At 34.2% G+C, this 25217-nt stretch overlaps 2 protein-coding genes across 2 annotated transcripts; both read left to right on the plus strand.

The window, feature by feature from the left end:
* Nucleotides 1-658: 658 nt before the first annotated feature.
* Nucleotides 659-22713, plus strand: LOC123535303 (ras-related protein Rab-8-like). The gene is made up of 8 exons (XM_045317905.2): nucleotides 659-770; nucleotides 16295-16505; nucleotides 17809-17869; nucleotides 18859-18919; nucleotides 19944-20021; nucleotides 20387-20473; nucleotides 21013-21129; nucleotides 22151-22713. Exons 2-8 carry the CDS (start codon nucleotides 16364-16366, stop codon nucleotides 22691-22693), a joined length of 1089 nt encoding a protein of 362 aa, XP_045173840.1. The 5' UTR covers nucleotides 659-770; nucleotides 16295-16363; the 3' UTR covers nucleotides 22694-22713.
* Nucleotides 22714-22893: 180 nt separating this feature from the next.
* LOC123533243 (uncharacterized) lies at nucleotides 22894-24573 on the plus strand. Its single transcript, XM_045314881.1, has one exon. The coding sequence runs from the start codon at nucleotides 22894-22896 to the stop codon at nucleotides 24571-24573; it is 1680 nt and encodes a 559-aa protein (XP_045170816.1).
* Nucleotides 24574-25217: the final 644 nt, after the last annotated feature.

The raw sequence follows: 25217 nt of genomic DNA on the forward strand, positions 1-25217 counted from the left end.
GCTTCCTCGCTTGGTGCTCAGCATTAAGAGGATAGTGCTAGGACTGGTCAGCCGGGTGTCAGTATAATGTGACAGGATGGGGTATCATGTCACCTGTCTACGGCGTGATATTCCAGTGAGGCAGCACTATAAAGTTGGGCATTGTGCTCACTGCTACATCGTCGTTTATATGACTGAAAAATTGTTAAACCCGAACACACACACACTCTTTTACGATAACAAAATAATTTGTGTAAAGTGTTCGTTTTATACAGAAATTGCATTTTCATTCACGGTAACGATTTGTTACGTCAGTTTGAATTGACATTGTAACTTCAATAACTTTTTATACAAACAAAGATAACAACCCAGTAAAGATAATTTATATCGCCACCAACTGGGCTTATCATTTTAAAACTGAACCAGTTGCGCACACTTCCCAAGCTGACCCGATAAATTAAGCGTTAAGAAAATAAAGTCATTTACCACTGAAAAAATGTCCAATGGTACGTCAAAAAGTAAACAAATATCGCCATTTTCACAGCAACTATCACTTTCTCGCCTAAAACCAGCAAATTACAAAATATGTCCGCCCCTGTAAATACAGCAAATCATGCTTGACAGTCGAGTCTATAAATTGAAAGTAAACATCATATATTGAAAACGGACGGGTGCATTTGAAAATACTTAACTTTACTATTTATAGATTTAGATGTTTACAAAAAATGCCGACTGAAAATGGGACTCTTGTGAATCTAGTAAAAGTTCATAGACGTTCGTTACATCCACAGGTATGTTGTATTACCTAAAACTAGTACATTGCATATTATTAAATTGTTCGATAAATACGTTAAACAAATATTAACTTAAAATTGAAGGTCGTGTTGTTTTGGTCCACTTACTCCGTCTTGTCCAAAAATGAGACCTTGTTTTGAAGAGTATAGTCCCTTGATGATTAAGAAAAAATGTTTAAATTTAATTGTTTCCATTTATACCATCTTAACGCGAGTGTCGATTTTTGTTAATCGCTCTTATCGTGATAATCTTGATGACTTTACGCTGGTTTTGTTAATTAGGGCTTTTACACAATCAGAGTTTATACCTTGCACGAGGCTATTTGCAGTAATTTCTTCAAAATGGTGATTTTGAATGGTAATCGGATTTTTGTTTCAAAATTGAGAGTCGGGAAGTATGTTATTCCCATTACTCAGCGTAACTTTTAAATATGCATTTAATCTTTTGATTATATCTTTTAAGGACAAAAATATATTTGAATCATAAATAAGTTAATAAATTAAAAACAAAAGATTTTAAGAATTAAATATTTTTACTCAAACATGTAATATAAAATGACATGTTTTATTATGTCCCCGGAAATGGGTATATTAAAATCGCACTGTCCGTCCATCCGTGCGGATGTGCGTGCTTGCGTCCGTCCGTTGGGCCGTGTAAATTCTTGTCCGGGCTGTACCTCTGCAATATATAAAGGGATCTTGAAATAACTTGGCATAAATGTTCCCTATACTGAGACGGTGCGTCTTGTGTAAGACCCAGACCCCTAGCTCCAAGGTGAAGGTCACACTTAGAAGTCAAAGGTTAATATGGTCTGTTTCGTGTCCGGTTCATAACTCTGCCATTCATCAAGGGATTTTAAAATTACATGGCATAAATGTTCCCCATAATGAGACGACATGTCATGCGCAAAATCCATACCCCTAGCACTAAGGTCAGGGTCACACTTAGAGGTTAAAGGTTAACATGGTCTGTTTCTTGTCTGGTCCATAACTCTGCCATTCATCAAGGGATTTTGAAATTACTTGGCATAAATGTTCCCTATAATGAGATGACGTGTCATGCGCAAGACCCAGACCCCTAGCTCCAAGGTGAAGGTCACACTTAGAAGTCAAAGGTTAACATGGTCTGTTTCTTGTCTCGTCCTTAATTCTGCCAAAAATTATCAAGGGATTTTAAAATTTCTTGGCACAAATGTTTCCAAAAATGAGTTAATCTATCATGCCCAGACAACTGTAGCATTCCTGGGCACGCTTCTTGGGCATTTGTCACTAATAGTGACAGCTCTTGTTTAATCAGACAAAGTAATGACACGGAATTCGATCGAAACAAATGTCTATCTGATATGTATATAAATAACATTGTAATTTCTTCAAATTGGTGATTTTGAATGATAATCGGGTATTAGTTTCAAAACTGAGAGTGGGGAAGCATGTAACTCAGGGTAACTTTTAAATATGTATTTAATTTTTTGATTATATGTTTTGTGGGCAAAAATGTATGTGTCTTACGAGTCTCCTTGAAGTGTCTTTTCGATTTAAAAAGTTCGGTGTAGAAAACCGGAATATACATTTTTAAATATTATGGATCCGTGGCCTATATAAAATGCATTTTACTTTACAATAATGTAAATTTGGATTTTGAACGGTAATATATTAAATTATCAAAATAATATCCATAATTTAGATTTTAACTTAAAAGTTGTTATTGTGGCTATAGCTGTGAGTGTGTTTAGACAAGAACCGTAATATTTGCCCCTAGCCGCGGGGCATATCAAACAATCAGACACTTAACCTTTAGTCTGCTGGTGGCAAGTTGATTCGCCTTTGCGACTAGTGCAGACCGAGATCAGCCTGAACGTATGTGCAGGCTGACCATGGTCTGCACTGGTGGCTATTCAGTCAGTAAATTTTCAGCGAACATCCCTTTTAATAATAAGTGGTACTGCCTAAATTTAATGATGGACCAGTCCATTTTAGAAATTTAGCAGGGTAAATGTTAATCCAATTAGTTACCATAATATACAGAAATATGTCAGCATTCGGTTAACTTATTGTCAAACGCGTTATTTGACTTTAATCTTGTATGACAATGTGATAGTGATCGATGCTTGATTGGGGGTTATCATGTACAGAAATGCAATAATTACAATAATTACAGCCGAATAATATGTTTTCATATTTGCCCATTACTTTTAAGTGAAGTATGTGAAAAAAAGTAAACTGCAAATGTATGTTTTAATGTGAATATTACTTTCATTGTACTTGTGTTATATGTACATGTACAATATTTAAGTTTAACTATGAACATGTAGTTCTATAATTAACTTTATGTAGTTATGTTTTAATGCAATAATAATTTGTGACGTCGCCTTTGAAAACCGGTCCAGATGCGGCATGACTAGTCATAGCCTCTATGCCGTCTAAACAGCTGATCGCATGTATTGACATGCTGCCGTTTGACTGAGGCCCGATATGCGTAGCAGAATTCAGAGCTCTATGTATAGATCTACGGCATGACGTAATATCGAGAAACGACGTTTAAAGTTGCGCCAAGTTTACGCGCGCAGCTTTCTTACACATGTTTTAATTAGCGAAAGTTTGACCGTTAAAGTACGACTGCTTGTGACATGATTGATAGCAGCCTACTAGAGAAAGAATAATTAGAAATCAGACCTGTAAAAAAAATAGTGGTATTACGCCTGAGGCAAAATATTTCGTTCAGTTGTTTCCCCTTCAATATGTTTCCGGTTTCGGATTCATCAGGGAAGCGTGTGAAGTTTACTTTTGTTTATCTACCTTTTGTTCAACGATGAAGGGATCTGAGACTTGTAATACTGTTTAGTGATTTGGTAAGTACCGTTTATAAACAGTGGTTAATGTAGATTCTCTAATATATAAATTTTGAAACTTTCACTGAAATAAGTCTGTCTTTTACCCGGAAGTGAATCCAAAACATAAAGAGGGAAATTTAAGAAATTTATCTTGTGGCCACTAAACACAGATGATTTCACTATGCCTGTGTATTTAATATAAAATGGCCAGTTGGGTTATCACAAAGATTATTGAAGGCAGGCAGCTTCTTATCAAGGTGACCAGGATTCATCAATTTTATTTCATTGTCCATAGACTAGTAAGCATTAATTATTTATGGAAAAAAAAACAATAATAAAAAGTCAATATACATGTAGCTATGATAATTAATAAATTTGATGCAGACTTATAGATGCCTGCCAATGTCACATGATTTCTCGAAAAGTCCCCTCTCACTGTAGTAGCCAAGGTACTTTAAAAGGAAATATGTAGATGTCCGGTAACCGGACACCTACCCCAGTGGGCACAACAACGTTGAAACAACGTCAGACTTCAACGTTGAAACAACGTTGAAATATAGTTGGATTTGAAAGGTGAAATGACGTTGAAATTTCAACGTTGAAACAACGTCAGGATTTCAACCATATTTCAACGTTGAAATATGGTTGAAATCCTAACGGTTGGTGGTTGAAATATGGTTGAAATCCCGACGTTTTTTTCAAAATTGAAATATAAGTATCTTAAAAGACATTTTTTGTGATGCATTATAACGATGTCTTTATGACAAGAAATAATAAGACATTAATGTCTGTTTTAAATGTGAATTCCAACCATAATCCAACGAATATAAAAGAACTGGTATTTTAGGCGTTGTATTTTTATTTATCTAGCACTTGTAATCAGCATGTATATTTTCTGATCTTTATTCCATAGATCTGTGATTGTCTTTTATCTAAATAACAAATACCCTGCATTCTAGCTGTCCGGCAACACGACGACTAGCCTCTCCGCTAATGTTTTTCTAGCTGTTCGGCGATCTTTTTACATATGAATACTGTAACGAATAAATTTATTGTATCATATTTTTGTGGCATTATGACCATATCGACATTATTGATAAATCCCGTTTTCCGGTATTTCCGTACATAGGGTCAGTGGGGTTGGCGAGATTAACCAATATAAAGACCGTGTACAATATTAGCGGTTATTTTTGCCAGAAGATAAGAATATATGAAAGATCTTACTTTCTCACAATGGAAATACTATTCTACGATTTTGGCAACATTTTTTTGCAAAAATAATCTGTTTATCTTGAAAAATGCAAATAATTTCACACCTTTGGTATCGAGCCACGGAAGTGGCAGTGTAGAATAAAAGATAGAATTTCAAAAATAAAGTAAACTTTGAGGATATTTTTGCTATATCTTAATTACAACAATGTTTAATGATAATCTGCAATACTTTTTTATTCATTTCCTTTGTTTAAAACTTTAAAAAAGGATAATCTAAACACTACCGCCATGTAGCGTAATGGCCGATAACCCCCTCACCGTGAAAACGGGAACGGGCGTTTATTAGTGGTTAATACCGGAAAACGGGATTTTATCCATAATGTCGATATCGAGAATAAGTTTGAATATTCACCTGTAAGGCAATATTTTAAAATTGATTACCGGATGCCTAGAAAACCCCTATAGGATAGGATAGGCTAGGCGTCCTGTTACCGGTCGGCTAGAACATTGGCTAGGTTTCTGGTTACCGGATGTCTAGACACTTCCGTTTATAAAATGGTAACTGTTTTTGCTGTGGGTCTTATAAGTCATGTTATTTCTGTCTGGTGACTACTCTCTTTCCATTATTGTTGATTCAGAATGTTTTGTAACAGGACGATTGTATATGGATAGTGGGAATTTATGCCATATAATGAAAATCTTTTTATTTTTGAATTTTTTGAGCCTTGCTGTGTGTAAAACAATTTATGATCCTTTAAAAAATAGATTCATAGTATAATAACTTTTAAAGTATTTTGTGGTAAGTTAATCATGTTAATGAAACCTTTCAAAATCAAATTTATTAATTTAGTAGTCAGTTTTTGATTTTTAGTGATGTTTACGGTACATGTAATGTATCTTCTTTCAGATAATATTCCTTGTTCCTTTGATGGTTCATTCCACTACAGCTGGTTCATATACCCTACAACAGCCAGGAAATTGGTCTGTTTACTTTAAGATCTCAAGCAAATGTAACATATTTTGGACATGTTGGATGTGCTTTGAGGAATCAGGTAAGTAACATGCAGCTAAAGGCTCTTATTATGATTTTAATGCAATATATTATTTATTTATACCTCTGTCTAGGTTTTGTTGGAGCCAATACAAAATAAGTCTACTTCTACACTAATGATTTGTACAATGTATGTACATGTACTATGACTATTGAATGGCTTAAACTGGCATTATTGAAATTTATTTCAACAATCTGGTTTTTAGGAGGATCAGTTGGTGTAAAGTCTTCATTACATTGGCTATTAGCCTGGGAAAGTGTGCCACTTTGTGGCACTCAATAAGTACAGGATAATTTGAATGCTTAACACTACATGTACATGTGTATAAGTTGATATCTCATTAAGTTGTAGAATAGTTCTAAATAATAGGAATTTGAATTAATTAATTGAAGTAAATCAATTAATTGTAATTTAGTTTAATTGTAATATGATTATTTTCAGATTTAATTAACCCATTCTTGACATAGACATTGTTATGTGATTGAATTTTTTTACCAGTTTTATTGCACCAAGAATATGGATTAGAATGAAGACTGTAAAGGTTCCTGAGATACATGAAGATAACAGATACTTTTACCAAAGACTTTTAAATCTTTTTTCAGGATGGCAAGTGTTCCCTCTTGTTTATGAAAGCAACTCAGTTGGTTAAGGGGCAGACAACTTGTGAGCATGGTACATCACTACCTGTATTGGTATTCCATTTTGACAATGCTGCTAGCTAGAATAGAAATAACATCTTGCTGTGGTATGGTCTGTGGAGAGTTTTACTAGGTAACAACCATTTTTGATAGCTGTTAAAACAGTGCATACTTTTAACCCTTAGGCTGCACGAGGCAGCTATGTCTGCCTTTGCAACCAGTGCAGATCAAGATCAACCTGCACATCTGTGCAGTCTGATCATGATCTGCAGTGTTTGATACTTAGTCAGCAAATTTTCTATTAGAACCCCCTATAAGCTATAAATGGTACTGTCTCTATTTAAAGATGGAGTAGTCCATTTTACAAATTTAGCAGGTTAAGGGTTAACACAATAAATGCAAAAAATTTGTTTTAGAACATCCTATTTGCAGTAACCAAAATCTAAAAACAAAGTACATTTTAAATACTGACAGCATGCTGTTGTCAGTCTGTTTGTCAATATTTTAGAGCATTGGTTGTAAGAATCATCTATTATCAAATAGTGATAACCCTGCTTTTATTAAATAAAGCAACTCCCAGGTTAATTATTTAAAATAAAATGTTTTACTTATTTGTTACAGGATATCACAGATCGTTTGAATATTCAACAGTGATCACAGACCATGCAAATTTTGAATCTGACTTGCACTTTTGAATATAGAAGAATCTGTGGAGGAGGGTGAATGGTGAGACCTTTAAGTTTAATAATACATGATATTGCTGACACAGTGTGTCAGTCATCAAAGAAATGTCATAACAACACAGTTGGTCAACAGTGATTTAAATCCTGTCACATTCTACCAGTGGAGAAATATCTTATCATGTAATATCTAAACTTTTGAAGAAGATAACCAAGTATTACCACTTTATCATGTCTGCAGAAACACCTGGATTGTTAGTCTTAAAAGTGACAGTCCAGTTAACTTACTAAAATCTACTCCCCCTTGCCAAACGAATATTATTGACATGGAATGACACAGGCTGATAATGGTACCTGTATGAACTCATAAGAGAATAGTATTTGTCTGAAAAAGTCAAAGTATTCTGTTTGTCCCATACCACTTGAACTGAAATTTTGGATTGACGAGGATTTTTCTGAGAACTGAAAAAAGGAAGTGAATATAAAAGATAGAAATTGTTGTTGAATTCAAACGTTTTAATATACAACACTTTAGCCTGTTTTGCTGTTCATATAGATGTGTTTAGCTGTTAAGGTTAAACATCAAGTAAAGGTTGTAGTTTCAGTTACCTACATTAAAGTATTGGATGGAAATAAATATTTACTTTTCACCAGAGCTTGTAGCAGTGTAACCTTCATCAAAAGTTAAGCAATTGTGTTAATTATTAAAGTATTTTTAGAAAAAGGAATTTAGTATGTATGTTGCCATGTACATAATTCAGATTATATTTCATTGAAATTATGGATTTGTATTTCAATAAGGGATCTACAGTATATAATGTAATGGTAAAAGAATGTTCACTTTCTTCAGTATTGTCAGTTATAACTAGCCAGTGAAAAAACAGATTATGAGGAAAGGGATGCTGAAATGTTTATTCTTACGATAACTACTTTTGTTACAGAACATGACTGTTTTAAAGTTTTTATGTGAAATTTTCTGATTTCTTTCCTGAATACTTGTACTTTCAAATATTTAACTTATTAGAAATACTTTTTAAAATAAGCTCTTGTTTTTAAGTATTATTGTAGGAAAAGGGAATTTAAAACATATGTCGCCATGGTAACACAATTTTCTTAGAAAATGTGGAAAAGTTTTAATTAACTGTACTTTCTAGTATTCTAGATAAGCATAAACAATAAAAAATCAATAGTAATATATGTTTCATTTATTATGTCTCCCCCAGGAGACATATTGTTTTTGCCCTGTCCGTCCGTCCGTCCTTCCGTCCGTCCGTCCGTCCGTACGTCACACTTCATTTCCGAGCAATAACTGGAGAACCATTTGACCTAGAACCTTCAAACTTCATAGGGTTGTAGGGCTGCTGGAGTAGACGACCTCTATTGTTTTTGGGGTCACTCTGTCAAAGGTCAAGGTCACAGGGGCCTGAACATTGAAAACCATTTCCGATCAATAACTAGAGAACCACTTGACCCAGAATGTTGAAACTTCATAGGATGATTGATCATGAAGAGTAGATGACCCCTATTGATTTTGGGATCACTCTGTCAAAGGTCAAGGTCACAGGGGCCTGAACATTGAAAACCATTTCTGATCAATAACTAGAGAACCACTTGACCCAGAATGTTGAAACTTCAGAGGATGATTGATCATGAAGAGTAGATGACCCTTATTGATTTTGGGATTACTCCGTCAAAGGTCAAGGTCACAGGGGCTCGAACATTGAAAACCATTTCTGATCAGTAACTAGAGAACCACTTGACCCAGAATGTTGAAACTTCATAGGATGATTGATCATAAAGAGTAGATGACCCCTATTGATTTTGGGGTCACTCTATCAAAGGTCAAGGTCACAGGGGCCTGAACATGGAAAACCATTTCATATCAATAACTAGAGAACCACTTGACCCAGAATGTTGAAACATTATAGGATGATTGTACATGCAAAGTAGATGACCCTTGTCGATTTTGGGGTCACTCCATTAAAGGTCAAGGTCACAGGGGCCTGAACATTGAAAACCATTTCCGGTCAGTAACTTGAGAACCACTTGACCCAGAATGTTGAAACTTAATAGGATGATTGGTCATGCAGAGTAGATGACCCCTAACGATTTTGGGTTCACTCTGTGAAAGGTCAAGGTCACAGGGGCCTGAACATTGAAAACCATTTCCGGTCAGTAACTTGAGAACCACCTGACCCAGAATAATGAAACTTCATAGGATGATTGGTTATGCAGAGTAGATGACCCCTAACGATTTTAGGGTCACTCTGTTAAAGGTCAAGGCCACAGGGGCCTGAACATGGAAAACCATTTCCAATCAATAACTTGAGAACCTCTCGACCCAGAATGTTGAAACTTCATAGGATGATTGTTCATGCAGAGTAAATGACCCCTATTCTTTTTGGGGTCACTCCATTAAAGGTCAAGGTCACAGGGGCCTGAACATTGATAACCAGTTCCGATTAATAACTTGAGAACCACTTGACCCAGAATGTTGAAACTTCATAGGATGATTGAACATGCAGAGTGGATGACCCCTATTGATTTTGGGGTCAGTCTATTAAAGGTCAAGGTCACAGTGGCCTGTTCATGTAAAATCATTTTTTGGAAATAACTTGAGAACCACTTGACCTACAATGTTGAAACTTAATAGGATGATTGGACATGCAGAGTAGATGAGCCCTATTTATTTTGAGGTCACTTGATCTAAGGTCAAGGTCACAGAAGCCTGAACAGTGACTTGAGAACCACTAGGCCAAGAGTGTTGAAATTTAGCGGGATGATTGGACATGCCAAGTAGATGATCCCTATTGCAGCAAACCATCAGTGTCTCTTTGACTTTCGCTCCTGACCCCTATTGACTTCTTGCCTATAGGACTTTGCATTGGGGGAGACATGCGCTTTTTTACAAAAGCATTTTCTAGTTTAAAAATAGTAATTTATTACCAGCAGGTAAAAGGCAAGTTATGAAGAAACAATGACAGAAATGTCTTATTCTTATAGTTATTACTCATGTTACAAACACTGTCATAAAACTAAACATTTTAATTTTTTAACATGGAATTTTGAGATATTTTTGAATACATACCACTTTATAATATTCAAGTTATCTGAAACACTTTTCCAAATTTAGCTCGTTTTTAAAGTATTATTGTAGAAAACAGAATCAAATGCATATGTTGCCATGGTAACATAATTTAATAATGTTTTTATAGAAAATGTGAAGGACTTTAGCCAGCTAGATGTTTGCACTTTAAGTGAATATCTAAATATTCTTTGTAAAAGAAGATTCATTTATTTAAAAATAGCCAGTGATTACCAATAAGTGAAAACACAAACTGAAGAAACAACAACTGAAATAGTTTATTCTTGTGGTTATTTCCTGTGCTACGAAATCTGTCATAAAAGCAAACATTTTATATCTTTTCACATAAAATTTTCAAATTTTACTTTTGAATACATAAACCTCTAAATATTCAACTTATAAGAAACATTATTTTAAATTAAGCTTTTATTTTTAACTACTATTGAAGAAAAAGCAATTTATTGCATATGTTGCCATGGTAACGCAATTTGAATAATGTTTTCATAGAAAATATGAAAGATTTGAATTAGCTGTTTTTTTTTGTTTTAAGTAAGCATCACAAAAATAAAATTTCATAGTAATAGAAGGTTCTTTTTTTCCAAGGTAGTCATTTATTACCAGCATGTAAAAGACAAGTTATGAAGAAACAATGACAAATCTATCTTATTCTTGTGGTTATTACCCATGTTACAAAAACTGTCATAAAACCAAACATTCTTAATATTTTCATGGGAAATTTTCAGTTTATTTTTGTAAATACATATGCCTTAAAATATTTTGCTTTTTAAAATCCTTATTTCTTTATATGTTTTTTTTTTAAAGTTTTATCATAGAAAAAGGATTTTAATATATTTGTTGTCATGGTAACATAATTTTAGAAATATTTTTTTTAGAAATTGTTGTAGATTTTAATTGATTATCATTTTGTGTATTAAGAAGGGATCTTACTTATATCATGCAATTGTAACAAAAGATATATTTATTTCAGAATTGTTAGCCATTACCAGTATGTGAGAAATAAACTAGAAAGAAAGGATAACTGAAATGTACTGTTTTCATTTTTAATATCTGTGTTACAAAATCTGTCATAAAATTGACAATTTTGAAGATTTTCATCTGAAATTTTCAGGATTTATTTCTGAATGAATATACTTTCTAAATATGCAAAAACCTGAAAATGTCAAAATTCCTCATCTGGACCCATTTTCTCAGTCATGGTCACATTTTAGTAGTGAAAATTAGTAAATTAATTAAGAAAAAGAAATATTTTTTATTCAAACATGTAATTTAAAATAACATTTTTTTTTTAATCTGACAAAGTAATGACATTTAACACGGAATTAGATCGACACACATGTCTATCTAATTATGCCCCCCTTCGAAGAAGGAGGGGTATACATATTGTTTTGCAGATGTCGGTCGGTGTCAGTCAGAATGTAGACCAATCCGTTTCAGGATGATAACTCAAGAACGCTTGGGCCTAGGATCATGAAAGTTGAAAGGGAGGTTGGTCATCACCAGCAGATGACCCCTATTGAGTTTGAGGTCTGTATGTCAAAGGTCAAGGTCACAGTGACCCTGAATAGTAAAACGGTTTCCGGATGATAACTCAAGAACACTTGGGCCTAGGATCATGAAAGTTGATAGGGAGGTTGGTAATGACCAGCAGATGACCCCATTGAATTTGAGGTCAGTATGTTAAAGGTCAAGGTCACAGTGACCCTGAACAGTAAAACGGTTTCCGGATGATAACTCAAGAACGCTTAGGCCTAGGGTCACGAAAGTTGATAGGGAGGTTGGTCATGACCAGCAGATGACCCCTATTGATTTTGAGGTCAGTATGTCAAAGGTCAAGGTCACAGTGACCAGGAACAGTAAAATGGTTTCCAGGCAATAACTCTAGAACGCTTGGGGTTAGTGTCAGGAAAATTGATAGTTAGGTTGGCCATGACCAGCAGATGACCCCTATTGATTTTGATGTCATTAGGTCAAAGGTCAAGGTCACATTGGCCAGGAACAGTTAAAATGGTTTCTGATCTTCTTGTCCAAAACCATAGGGCCTAGGGCTTTGATATTTGGTATGTAGCAAAATCTAGTGGTCCTCTACCAATATTGTTCAGATTATTTCCTTGGGGTCAAATATGGTCCCACCCCGGGGGTCACATGATTTATATAGACTTATATAGGAAAAAACTTTGAAAAACCTCTTGTCCAAAACCACAGGGTCTAGGGCTTTGATATTTTGTATATGACATCATCTAGTGGTCCTCTACTTATTCCCCTAGGGTCAAATATGGCTCTGTCCTGGGGGTCACATGGTTTACATAGACTTATATAGGAAAAAACTTTGAAAATCTTCTTGTCCAAACCACGAAAGACTATGGCTTTGATATTTTGTAATGTAGCATCATTTAGTGGTTCTCTACCAAGTTTGTTTAAATTATCCCTCTAGGGTCAAATATGGCCCTGCCCCAGGGGTCATATGGTTCATATAGACTTATATAGGGAAAAACTTAGAACCTTCATGTCCATAACTACATCATTCAAATTTGGACCACATGTATATTTTTGAGTGGCAAGATGAACCTTGACATGAGTTGACCTTGATCTTGACCTAGTGACCTACTTTCACATTTCTGTAGCTACAGCCTTCAAATTTGTACCACATGCATAGGTATGTGTACCGAAATAAACTTTGACCTTGTTATTGACCTAGTGACCTACTTTCACATTTTTGAAGGTACAGGCTTCAAATTTGGACCACATGCATAGTTTTTTGTTCCCAAATAAAATTTGACCTTGATTTTGACCTAGTGACTTACATTCACATTTCTCAAGCTACAGCCTTCAAATTTGAACCAAAAGCATAGTTTTGTGTACTGTAATGAACTTTGATCTTGAGATTGACTTAGTGACCTACTTTCACATTTCTGAAGGTACAGGCTTCAAATTTGGACCACTTGCATAGTTTTGTGTTCCGAAATAAAATTTGACCTTGATTTTGACCTAGTGACCTACTTTCACATTTCTCAAGCTACAGCCTTCAAATTTGAATCACATGCATAGTTTTGTGTACGGAAATGAACTTTGATCTTGAGATTGACATAGTGACCTACTTTCACATTTCTGAAGCTACAGCCTTCAAATTTGAACCACAAGCATAGTTTTGTGTACTGAAATGAACTTTGATCTTGAGATTGACCTAGTGACCTACTTTCACATTTCTGAAGGTACAGGCTTCAAATTTGGACCAGTTGCATAATTTTGTGTTCTGAAATAAAATTTGACCTTGATTTTGACCTAGTGACCTACTTTCACATTTCTCAAGCTACAGCCTTCAAATTTGAACCACATGCATAGTTTTATGTACGGAAATGAACTTTGATCTTGAGATTGACATAGTGACCTACTTTCACATTTCTGAAGCTACAAGCTTCAAATTTGGACCGCATGCATATTTTTGTGTTCTTAGCCTTCAAATTTGAAGCGCATGCATAGTTCTGTCCCCCGAAATGAACTTTGACCTTGAAATTGATCTAGTGACCTGCTTTCACATTTCTCACGCCACAGCTTTTAAATTTGGACCACATACACATTGTTTTGTACCGAAATGAAATTTGACATTGATTTTGACATTGAGCTAGTCTTGAAATTTGGAACATTCAAAAATGGCTCAGTGGATGGCACCAAGATCACTCTGTAATCTCTTGTTAGGTTAATAGGTTAAAGGTCAAGGTAAGATTTAACCAGAATGGTAGAACTTTTGTTTACAGTGAGCATATAATTTCTGTTCCTTGTGCAATTACTGAATGCATCAAGGGGGCCATTTCGTGTTCGACGAGCTCTTGTTCAGATAATAACCATACCTGTTATTATATGAGACTGATTAAGACCCACCATAACCTAGCGACCTACCTTTTCCTACCACGTGGACTTCGTGCAATGCATTCTTATAATACTGGTATAAAACGGCTATTCTACAAAACAATTCAGGCCCTCCCTGGAAAATACGTTTTCACAACTTCATCTGCAAACATATTCAGTCATTTTCTTTTCACTTTAGTTTTAAAACACAGAATAATATCTATCTTACACTGTAGAAACAAAGTAAGGTCTAAACTCACCATAATGTTAGAAATGCTCACACAACTACATGATTTAATAATATATTTACACATTAAACACATTGTCTTGGCCTTATATATGACACTGTCAAATTTTAACGAAATACTTGTTATTTCTCAATTACCATCATGGAAATACAAAAGAATAGAGTTATTTTGTGGCGCGTCTTTAAATGCTGTCGTAATATACAATACATGTACCAGTTTATCCGGTGTCATCAGTTCACGTGTACTAAGACGGACAAAAAATTAAAAATCAGTAAAATCAGGGATATTCAAACGCTTTGAGAGGCAAGAAGACATAAAAATAATTTAACAATAAACTCGTTGAAAAAAAGATTAACTTTTCTTGTTTACTTCAATAACTTAATAAATGTTGTGAGACGAGTATAAATATGAGAATATATCATTTAAAAAGACAACGTAAAGCTTAAAATATGTTATTTCCTACAAAAATCAATGCGACTCGGGATCAAAATCAGTTACTTATTTCAAACGCTTAGGGAAGCAAGAAGATCATATTTCATTTTATTAAAAATTATATTAAATGAAAGTGCAAATATTGCAGATTACTTCAATAACTTAATAAATATTGTCAGATAATGCTTTTGATGTCATTTGATGTATTAAAGATTTCCCTCCACTATATTTCAATAGGCGTAAATTGACCGATAACGTCTAATCGATGCAGCCGATAAGATGTTTTCAAGGGAGACAATTTCGCCAATTAGCCAGCAAATTAGCTTAGATTTGTTAAGGTGCATAAGAGCTTACTTGTTTCAGTGATAAAAACGGTAGTACGTTTTAAATTTTCTTTTGTATGATTAGATATTTTATAACATGATACCTATATAGACACACATGTTTTACCCCACAGGGTCTAGAAACTATATCGGACCTCCAGTGATCTGTGTCTAGAGACTATATCGGACATATGGGGAATGTGTTTAAGAGATCAGTGTCTAGAGACTATATAGGTCTTCTGGGAAATGCGTTTTGGTGATCTATGTCTACAGATTATATTGGACCGCAAGGCAAGTGAGTCTAAAAGTGAACGTGTTTGAGAAATCTGTGTAGAAACTTTGTCTGATCTCTGGTGAACGTCATTGAAATATATGTCTTGAGACTATAAGAGACCTCTTTGAAACATGATTTAGGGAGACATGTCTAAAAACTAAATTGATCTTCTAATAAATGCGATGTCTAGAAACGGTCTTTGTGCAAAAACCGAATGATATAATGGTAGTTTTAGCTCGCACCACTTTTGATTTTTTTCCCAACTCATTCGTTACAACAAAACTTGTTGCATTTTAAATAAAATCTTTAAAAAAGATTAAAACCTTAACAAGTAGCCTTTTTTGCATTTTGTTTGTTGATCGGAACGAATTGGCACATGTACAAACACAATAAAAGTTACGAGGACCGTAAAAAAATAAATAACTTCTGTTTGTAAGAAAAATAAGTTCTCTCAAAAATCCTTAAAAAGTCAGTATTCTGAAAATGACTAGTAGTACGAACTTATTGACATAAGATTTTTGCAAGATATTCTTACAAATAACCAAAAACATTGAGCAGAAGGCAGTAAACCATTGCAACGCTTTTTAGATTATGCAGAAATCTTACATTCTCCATTTTTACCTATCTAAGTTTTATTTTCACCCACTTTGTCATTTTGTAGTGTCATATAAACATTCTATGCCAAACTTGGTGGAAATAAAGACCAGGAAAAATTTCACCCAAACTGTGGGCGTCAAAGAATGTTTCTGAGTGAGCCTCATTCTGATTCATATACAACCTTTTATCCAACATGGAAATATTGCATAGAATGAAATTTCGAAAACAAAGAATTATTGACACTATATATTGATTTTCGGTTTGTGTATTTAAATTTCATTTTAGCCGTTACTATCACCGTGGCTCAGGTGTACCAAGAGCAGAATTGACTAGAAAGGGATCACAGGAAGTATAATGGAGGATAACCTCGCCAAAAAGAGCAAACAATCAAAACCTCTTCAAATTGTTGTTATTGGTCCTGGTGCCTCCGGAAAAACACAGTTATGCAATAGGTTTGCAGGAAATGATTTTAAAGGCGATTCCGTAACAACTATCAGTAAGTACTGGCTTGATATAAGTCCTATTGTACCATGCGTTCAAGTATTTCAGTTAAGATGCTCATTCTTTAGATACGGTGCATTGGATTATCTGGTGAACAATTACATGTATAGCTAATAAGCTTTGTATCGAGAGCTATACACAATTTCTAGTGCTAGAGACGTGTTTGAATTTCCTCTCATGAACAGGCTCAGCCGAACCGAGCTATTTTTTTTGCTTGCTTGCATTCTATTCTTTAAAGGATTATTTTCTGCGCTAAAGAACGAAAATCTTTTTACTACAAACGTTTATTAGTTGGGCTACCAGGATAGGAAAATGAAATTTTAAAAAGTCGCCCAGTGAAAATCTTAATGTACTAACATCACAATGAACGCAAATAATCTGTTAATCTTCCGAACAAATCTATTACTTGATCAAAATCTGTTTAATCGGGTTTAAGATCAAGTTCTGGTACCCTCATTACCAACAATAAACTAAAACAAATAAAATCCTTACGCGACTCCAGTGAGCTCATTAAAACAATTTCCAGCACAACCATTGTAATAAAAGATATCACAAAACTGTTATGTAGTTCACAAAATACATTTCATGACATCATTAAATGAATTTCAGATACCTAAGTTCGAGTTTTTGATAACATCAAAAGAATAATTGATATCCAAAAGACATACCATTTTAGGTGTCTTTAAATCTATTTTGTGATATCAAAGTAAAAATCGTATAGTATCCTTTTGTGTATAAAAAATAAATATTTACAACTGGAATAAAAGAAATGTATATACTAATAATTTGGAAAGGCATTTTTTTGTTTTCTACCTAGATGGTGTTACTTTTGGTAGATTAAAATGAATGACTTTCGCCATTGAATCTAGTAGCATTCCAAGTTTTTTCCCGTCATTTTTCCCATAGCGAAATTCGCATTAACATTTAATTGTACATTTTGGAACCAAAAAGGCTAGGCCCCGTGTTCACAAAACGTTTTTCGGTCTCAACTGAGTTTGAGTTTGAAATTTTGATATCAATTTTACTAAAGCTTCAAGGTTAAATTCCAATTGAGACTGATCATCAATACTGAATAGTCACTTGAAAATAGTTATTAATTTAAAATTTAGGTTTAAACATGCTATTTAAATATAAATGACAAATAAAAGTTTCATTATCAAACTCAGCTGAGACTGAAAATGTTTTGTGAACACGGGGCCTGATCATAGTCACAAGTTCAGACAAGACCTCCATAACATAAATTTCATTATTATAAATAGTTCAATATTCATTATTGTATTTTTGGAACTATTTTTCAGGAGCAGCATTTAATGCATTACCCTTTGGACATGATGGGAAAGAAATATCTGTTGATGTTTGGTAAGTTTGTCAGTCTAAAAGGAACTGAAGTTAAAAATCAAAGTAGGGTTGTATACATGTAAATGTGTCGGTATTTTACAATTCGGTTGAAGTAGTTACTTTTTATTAATATTAAAATGCATCAGTTAAAATACACAAATAGTTTATAGTTGCAATTAAAGTGACTATATTCCAATAAAGGCCGCGCATCATAAAATATAGTTCTTTATGTATGCCACACCGGAAGTCATTGTCTTACGTCATTTATCCTGATAACCTAGAATAAAAGCTGGGTTCGCCATACGGAAGCGTAAAACATACCACGAGTAAATTGCATGACAGAACTAGCAACACTACTGTCCTTCTAGATATGATTTCAATGTAACAAAAATGTTTGCACATGAAATAACTCTAAAACCGTCAAAAAATCAACTTCAAACTTGTGGTCAATTAAGGAAATTAACATATAATAGGAAATAAGTAACTTTATAGTTGTGAAAAAATTATGTAAAAGGTGCATTGTACTATTAATAGATGTCATCAGCGTTGCGAGTTTCCAGTATACACCATTTATAAAAACATGACTGGGGTCCTATTTTTTTTAAAGCAGTCCAGCGAAAAATCAGACCGCATGAGTCTAACAGTCAACTATTTAAATATAATCCAGGATTTTAGTGGTAGTACACATTTATACTGTGTTAAGCTACACAGCTATTAGGTTGGTACTATTGTTAATATATTTAAGCGTGTTAGATTTATGTTTACATAACCTATATATAGAAATAATTCATATTTAAAAAAAAAAAGTTAAAAAATGTATTCTTTGTTTAGCTATATATGTATTAGGTTGGTACTATTGTAAACCTAAGCATAGTATTGTTAATACATTTAAATGTGTTAGATTTATATTAAAATACCCTATATATAGAAATAATTCATATTTTCAAATATGGATTTGGGTATAGTATAACTTAAATGGAACACAATATTTCTTTGTTAATTATTTTCAGGGACATAGCCGGCCACGAAAAATATTTCTCATTAAACGAATATTTTACGAGAGTAGCACAAGTAAGTGATATTTCAAGTATATATTTAAAACATAAAACAGTGTAAAGTAGGATGGAGTAACGAGCAACAGCTCAATGATGACTTTCCATTAAATCATCCAAAACTGCACAACGCTTGCGAGTCTTGTATATAGTCAATCCTGTATAAAAATGCCAGTCAAGGGAGCAGCATGGTCTGGCTGATTTAGGCAGTCGGCTGCTTAAGACCAGTTAAATTAAGAAAAAAATGTAAGTTTTGGAATTTCACTGACTGGGTGCTTAAGGCAAGTGTCTGCTTAATACAGAAGGCATGCTAAGGGTAAATGCCACAGTTGTCTACATCCGTGTAAGATCAAGCCTCTGTACTTTTTTTAAATACATATTTCCGTTTTAATCTTGATTCTCAGTCAGTACACAAGATTTAAAGAAATTCTGCCCGTAGGAAAATGTTTGCCCTATAAACATAAGGCAACTATGGCATTTACCTTTAAGGAATGCTCAACCGTTAATGTAAATGCAGTGACTCATAAGAGTAACAATGGTTGGTTGGCTGCTTTGGTTGCGAGGCACACGGACACAATAAAGGTCACATTGCGTGCAACATCTCAGCTTTTAGCGACATATGAAAACCCCAAGAGCACCTTTGGGCATTGTTGCAAACACGTGCGTCCACCAAGGCAGAACCAACCATCTTCAACAAACCAACATAAGAGTAGTAAAATTTAACATGTATTTCGTACATTGAAAACCTTACATATTTTAGCATCGCTGTGCATACAAGTTAACTGGATTTTGCCTTTTTATCTATCTCTAGTTGTCTTAGTTTTGTTTATATATATTTTACATATTTTGATCAGATTATTACAAAAGTACTTTTAAATTAGCAGTTTTACGAAACTTTATATCATGCTGGACAGTCACGTAACTAAATTTTACTTGGCAAGAACTGAAAGAAATTGATTTATTGATAAGCAGACTTATCGAACTGTTTTCATGATTTATTAAATTGATTATTACGTCAAAATAGAAATTACATTCTTTTTAAGGGTTTAGTGTTTGTGTATGACATAACAGACGAAACAAATTTTGTTCAAACAAAGGAATGGATGGAAAGTCTTAAAACGGTATGTAAATTTTCCCTTAACATCGACTATTACTATTGACAAGAAACGGATCTATATTGACTGCATTTGTATACTATATTTAACATACCTTATACAACGTATGTGCCACTGTGTCTGCGCTTTTTCTTGTCCTAAATCTGGCCGAAAATATGTTAAGAATCTGCAATTGTTAAAAACATCGCAACAACTCGTATGAAAGATTTGTGTGGGTTCCGGTTTGGCGTCTTTTAAACAATTGTTCAGTCATATAAACGCCCAAGAGGGCGATTTGACATTCAAGTTAGAAAGTCTTTGGTAAATATATCATTGTCAAACAATAATTATTATCATTCCATCTGTAATTGACATGTATAAGTTTATTTTAGAAAATAGCTGACTGTGAAGTGATTGTTGTTGGGAATAAGTGTGATTTAGAACACAGAAGAGAAGTGAGCATGCTCAAGGGTTATGAGGTATCCATTTTAACTAGCAAGCTTGATTACTCTACAGATGTCATGACCGAGTAAATAAAATTTGTCAACTCCATTTGATTTCGTTTTCATCTACAAGGAAAACTATTAATTTGGCACGGCGTGAGATTCGTTTTGCGTTTTCTCTCTGTGATATGGCACCAATTTCATAAAACTTTATGATGTTATAATAAACCTTCCCGAGGATTTTAAAGACTGCACTCCGAAACAACCAAAAACAATTCTGATGCTAAAGAATATAATTATCATTCTTTCAGAAGACATAATCCATTTATTTATAAAGCGTGGCACAAAAATCGTCTCGCAGTAAATTCTGAACACAGCTGTAACTACTGTTGTATATATCGAGGGATCGCAGTAACAATGACTTAGTACAAAATAACTAAGTCAGTAGTTTCTTCTTATAATTTATTAAAATTACAGCAACAGAATCGGAATGAAGACTGTATATAAAAGGTAACTTCTTTGAAACAGTGTTGCCAATTAACATTTTTGTCGTCTTTTTTATTTATATGATTTAGCTTGCCAACGAATATAGTGCAAAATTCTTCGAAGTAAGTGCCAAAACAAACGCTAATGTCCAGGAGGCATATAACACACTACTTAGATCTGCATTAGTAACGAAAGATGGAAAGAAGGTAACAACTTCGTAACATACATGTATAATTATGACATTCTTTGAACCCAACCAAAACACATCCGCTCGTTAGAGGAGAAAATACGGTATGAATCGTATCTTGATACTGTACAAACTGTATCATGCCCACTAACCCTCTAAACATTGAGTTTGCATCTGATCTTCATTTCATTTTTACTTAGATTGTTTTAATCATCAATTTATTCAACATTTATATATGTTGTTCCTATGCACTAAACGACTTATCGTTTTAATATAAAAAATAATGATATAAATCACTGTTTGATCTACACATTCTATAACAGGTTTCTCTTGAATTTCGGTTTTATTTAGAAATTTTAGAACTTAAATTAGACATAATTCTAAAGATCTCCAAGGGTGACATTATGAACGTTTTAAAGTTTTGAATGTAAAAGATATCTTTAAAGATGTTAGATTTATGGCCAAAGATGTAATTTTCTCTGTGTGAAATGCCTGTCTTTAAAAAATAATGATTTTAATTTTGAAATTTTCACTGAACGCTAACTTAGATATTTTAAAAGTTTTGTCACAGGTAAAGCCAAAATTAAAATTTTGAAACATTTTGGTTTATAAACTGCTGAAATTTACAGTGAAAAATACCCTTCGAAGATGATTCGAAGATAATTACAAAACTAGTTAAAATAGTTTCTATTACCAGCCTTGGAGTTCTTTTAAAAAATGTAAAAAGTAATGTATAAAGTTGTCATACCTAAAAAGAAATCAAGGAAGACTCTTGTCAAACAGTAGTGTTATAAGTAATGCCATAAAGTTATGGCCATGCTTTTTCAGTCGCATTCTAATCATTAACTGTCGCATAAAAACGGATAAAATTTCCTGACTACCAAGCAGCCATTCCAACTTAGTCCATAACAGTTTAAGGTAATCATTGAAAGATGAGGATTTTAATTACTATTTAGAATGCTCCAAAATTTTATGTTTGTTCCGCAATCAATTGATTTTCGTTGCATTTGCAATCAATCTATCTTTTTCTTCTTATTTAGGATACAGTTCCTGAAGAAATCGTTCAGGATCCATTTGCATTACTTTTGTATAGAAAGGCGTTGCAAGCAGGTAAAGAGAAGGATAAGTCAATTCGTGTTAATATAGTTGGAAACTTCAAACAAGGTAAAACGACACTAATGAGAAGGTTGTTGGGACAAAAGATCAGAGGGATTAAAAGTACTGATGGAATAGTTGTAGAACATTACAAGTGTGAAAAAGACAGAGATGGGAAATTACGCTATACCAAAGCTGACGACATTAATAAATCAGAATACGTCAAACGCTTGGTCTCTGTCGCTGTGAGTGAAAAGAATAAGGCCAAAGCGCAGCAAACACCGTCATTGACAGAATCAAACGTTTTGCACGAAACAAAACCAAAGGTCTTAGAATCTTCGTTTCATGAAGATGACAAAGATTTACAAAGCGACTTGAATGCAGAAACAAAAAGTGCTCCATCAAATGGAGACGAAACAGTAGATGAAGTTTTGAATAAAATTTCTGTTTCGTCTCCGAGGAAAAGGGGGTATTTGCAGAAGCTCTGAAGACCAGTCAGGCGTCTCCGCAACAAGAAAGACAAACCGAATTTGATATTTGGGATTTCGGCGGGCAGTACATTTTCTATGCAACTCATACAATCTTTCACAGCACAAGGGCAATTTATCTGTTGGTGTTTGACTTGACTTTAGATCTGAACCAATGTATTTCTGATGGACAATATCCAGCTGAGTCAGAAAGCAGAAACATGAAATACTTTTTACAGTTCTGGATGAGTTCAATCCACTCGTTTGTAGGGTCAGCAGATGGGTCTTTGCCAAAGGTTATCCTTGTTGGAACCCACAAAGATAAACTCAGGGGAAATAAATACGAAAAAGAAAGATATATCAAAACATACTTTGAAAACATAAGACAGATATTTGATGGAACGGATCTGTCTAACCATATTCAATCTGATGACTTTGCAGTTGACAATACTGATTCTAAAGATCCTTCACTAAATTCACTGCGTGAAACGATCATTAAAACCGGAGATGAACTGTCACAAACACAAACAGTTGAAATACCACTGAAGTGGATTCAATTGGAAAAGTCACTGCTGGAAAGAAAACACCTCAAACTTATTTCAGTTAAGTTCGTCATGGCGATAGATTCAGAAAATGAGTTTCCTTTAGGTGATATGGAACAGGTCAAATTATTCCTTCGTTATCATCATTCTAAAGGTACATTTGTTTATTTTGATGAAGAACCAATATCAGAATATGTTGTGCTTGATCCTCAGTATCTCATAGATGCATTCAAGTGTATTATCACAAGCGAAAGGTTTTGCACAAATGATCCTGAAATCCGTCCACTTTGGAAGATGTTACTGTCAGAGGGAAGACTTGAGAAACAGCTGATTGATCGCCAGTGGGGAAAACCTGAAAATGAACTAGACATGTTTATGGAAAACAAAGAAATTCTTCTTTCATTTCTTGTGAAACATCACATTATATCGGAGGCAAAGGCTTTCGATGAAAAGGCCGAACTATCGACAGGCCTAGGTTGGTTTGTGGTCCCAAGTCTGTTGAGTGACCATTCATCGAGAACAGAAAAAATAGAATTTCTTAATGGAAAGAAATTTACAAAACTTCACTATGTGTTATTTTTCAATTCCTCGCCAATATTGCCTACAGTCTACCATCGTTTAGTATCAGCTGCAATAGGAAAGTGGCCAGTAGCAAAAGCTGGTAAGAAAACATTACTATTTAAAGATATGTGTATAGTCAGACTGAACGTGGACCACGCCGGAATAACAGAGATTAGACATGACAACATTGAGATGACAGTTGTTAGTCTATGTCACACAACAGATGTTAACAGTGAACAAGCTGACGGTTTTCGACGATTTTTGAAATCTGTAACCGCACATGAATTTCAGAAGCTACGGAGTACAGAAGAGACCAATGGCAAACCATACACCGTTATGTTCCGATGCAATCACGGCAGTCATGGTGCAAGTGGAAGTGAAAACCTAATTTCCATGGATGACATGAGGAGAGGAAATGTAGTTCCATGTCCAGACTTGATGTCCCATGACATCGACATTGAAATGGCAAAAGAAGAGTGGTTTCAAGAGAACAAAAGTATAACAGTCATTCCATACAATCGGTTGACAGACAAATTACTTAGCAGCTTGTCGCAGTGCATTGGTGAAAACTGGCAATTGCTTGGGCTCGAACTTGGGTTGACGCAAGTTCAGTTAGATCATATTTTTGAAGACCATCCACGTAGCGCTGTCATGAGGATATATGCCATGCTTCAAAGGTGGTGTCAAAAAGATGTAGATAAAGCAACACTAACAGTACTTGTTGGAACCCTGCAACGATGTACGCATGTGCACGTTGATTGGGACAAACTGAGAAACGTTATAGATGAACAAAGTTAAGATGTTCAAATGAACTGATTCATCGGAACATCATAGATAAGCTGACGGGGACAAATTGAAAATTTGAAAGGTTCCCAAGTGAGCACAGTTTATAACAAACTTACTATATTATTATATATTTAGATTTGGCTTACTTTCATTCTAAGAAATTCAATGTGAAAAACATGTTAACAGGTGTGCTTTATTAAACAGACCACTTTGTGAAAGGTATTGACATTTTGCTCTGCCTTTTAACTTTTAAAAAGCCTGCTGGCGGCAAGTGATTTTGCCTTTGCGACCAGTTCTGACCAAGTTCAGCCTGCAAGTTCGTACAGGCTGATTATGGTTTGCACTGTTCGATATGTAGTAAATTTTCAGCGAACATTCATTCGAATAATAAATAGTATTGCCCAAATTGAATGATTGACAGGTCCATTTTAGAAATTTAGCAAATAAGGAGGTTACAGTTGTTAGTTAACATGTATGTTGAATTGTACCAAGGTTATATGTTTCGGCAACAACTTTTAAGAAAGTGTAGAATGCAGACACACCTAAGTATAAACGCTTTTTATATGTTATTGTTTTATTATTGAAGAATTTCCTGAAGAAGCGATGTGGTAGGGTCGATAAGTTAGCGTCCGAATAAATATTTGAATAAATATTTC

This window comes from Mercenaria mercenaria, chromosome 12 (assembly GCF_021730395.1).
Source record: "Mercenaria mercenaria strain notata chromosome 12, MADL_Memer_1, whole genome shotgun sequence".
NCBI classification, from domain to species: Eukaryota; Metazoa; Mollusca; class Bivalvia; order Venerida; family Veneridae; genus Mercenaria; species Mercenaria mercenaria.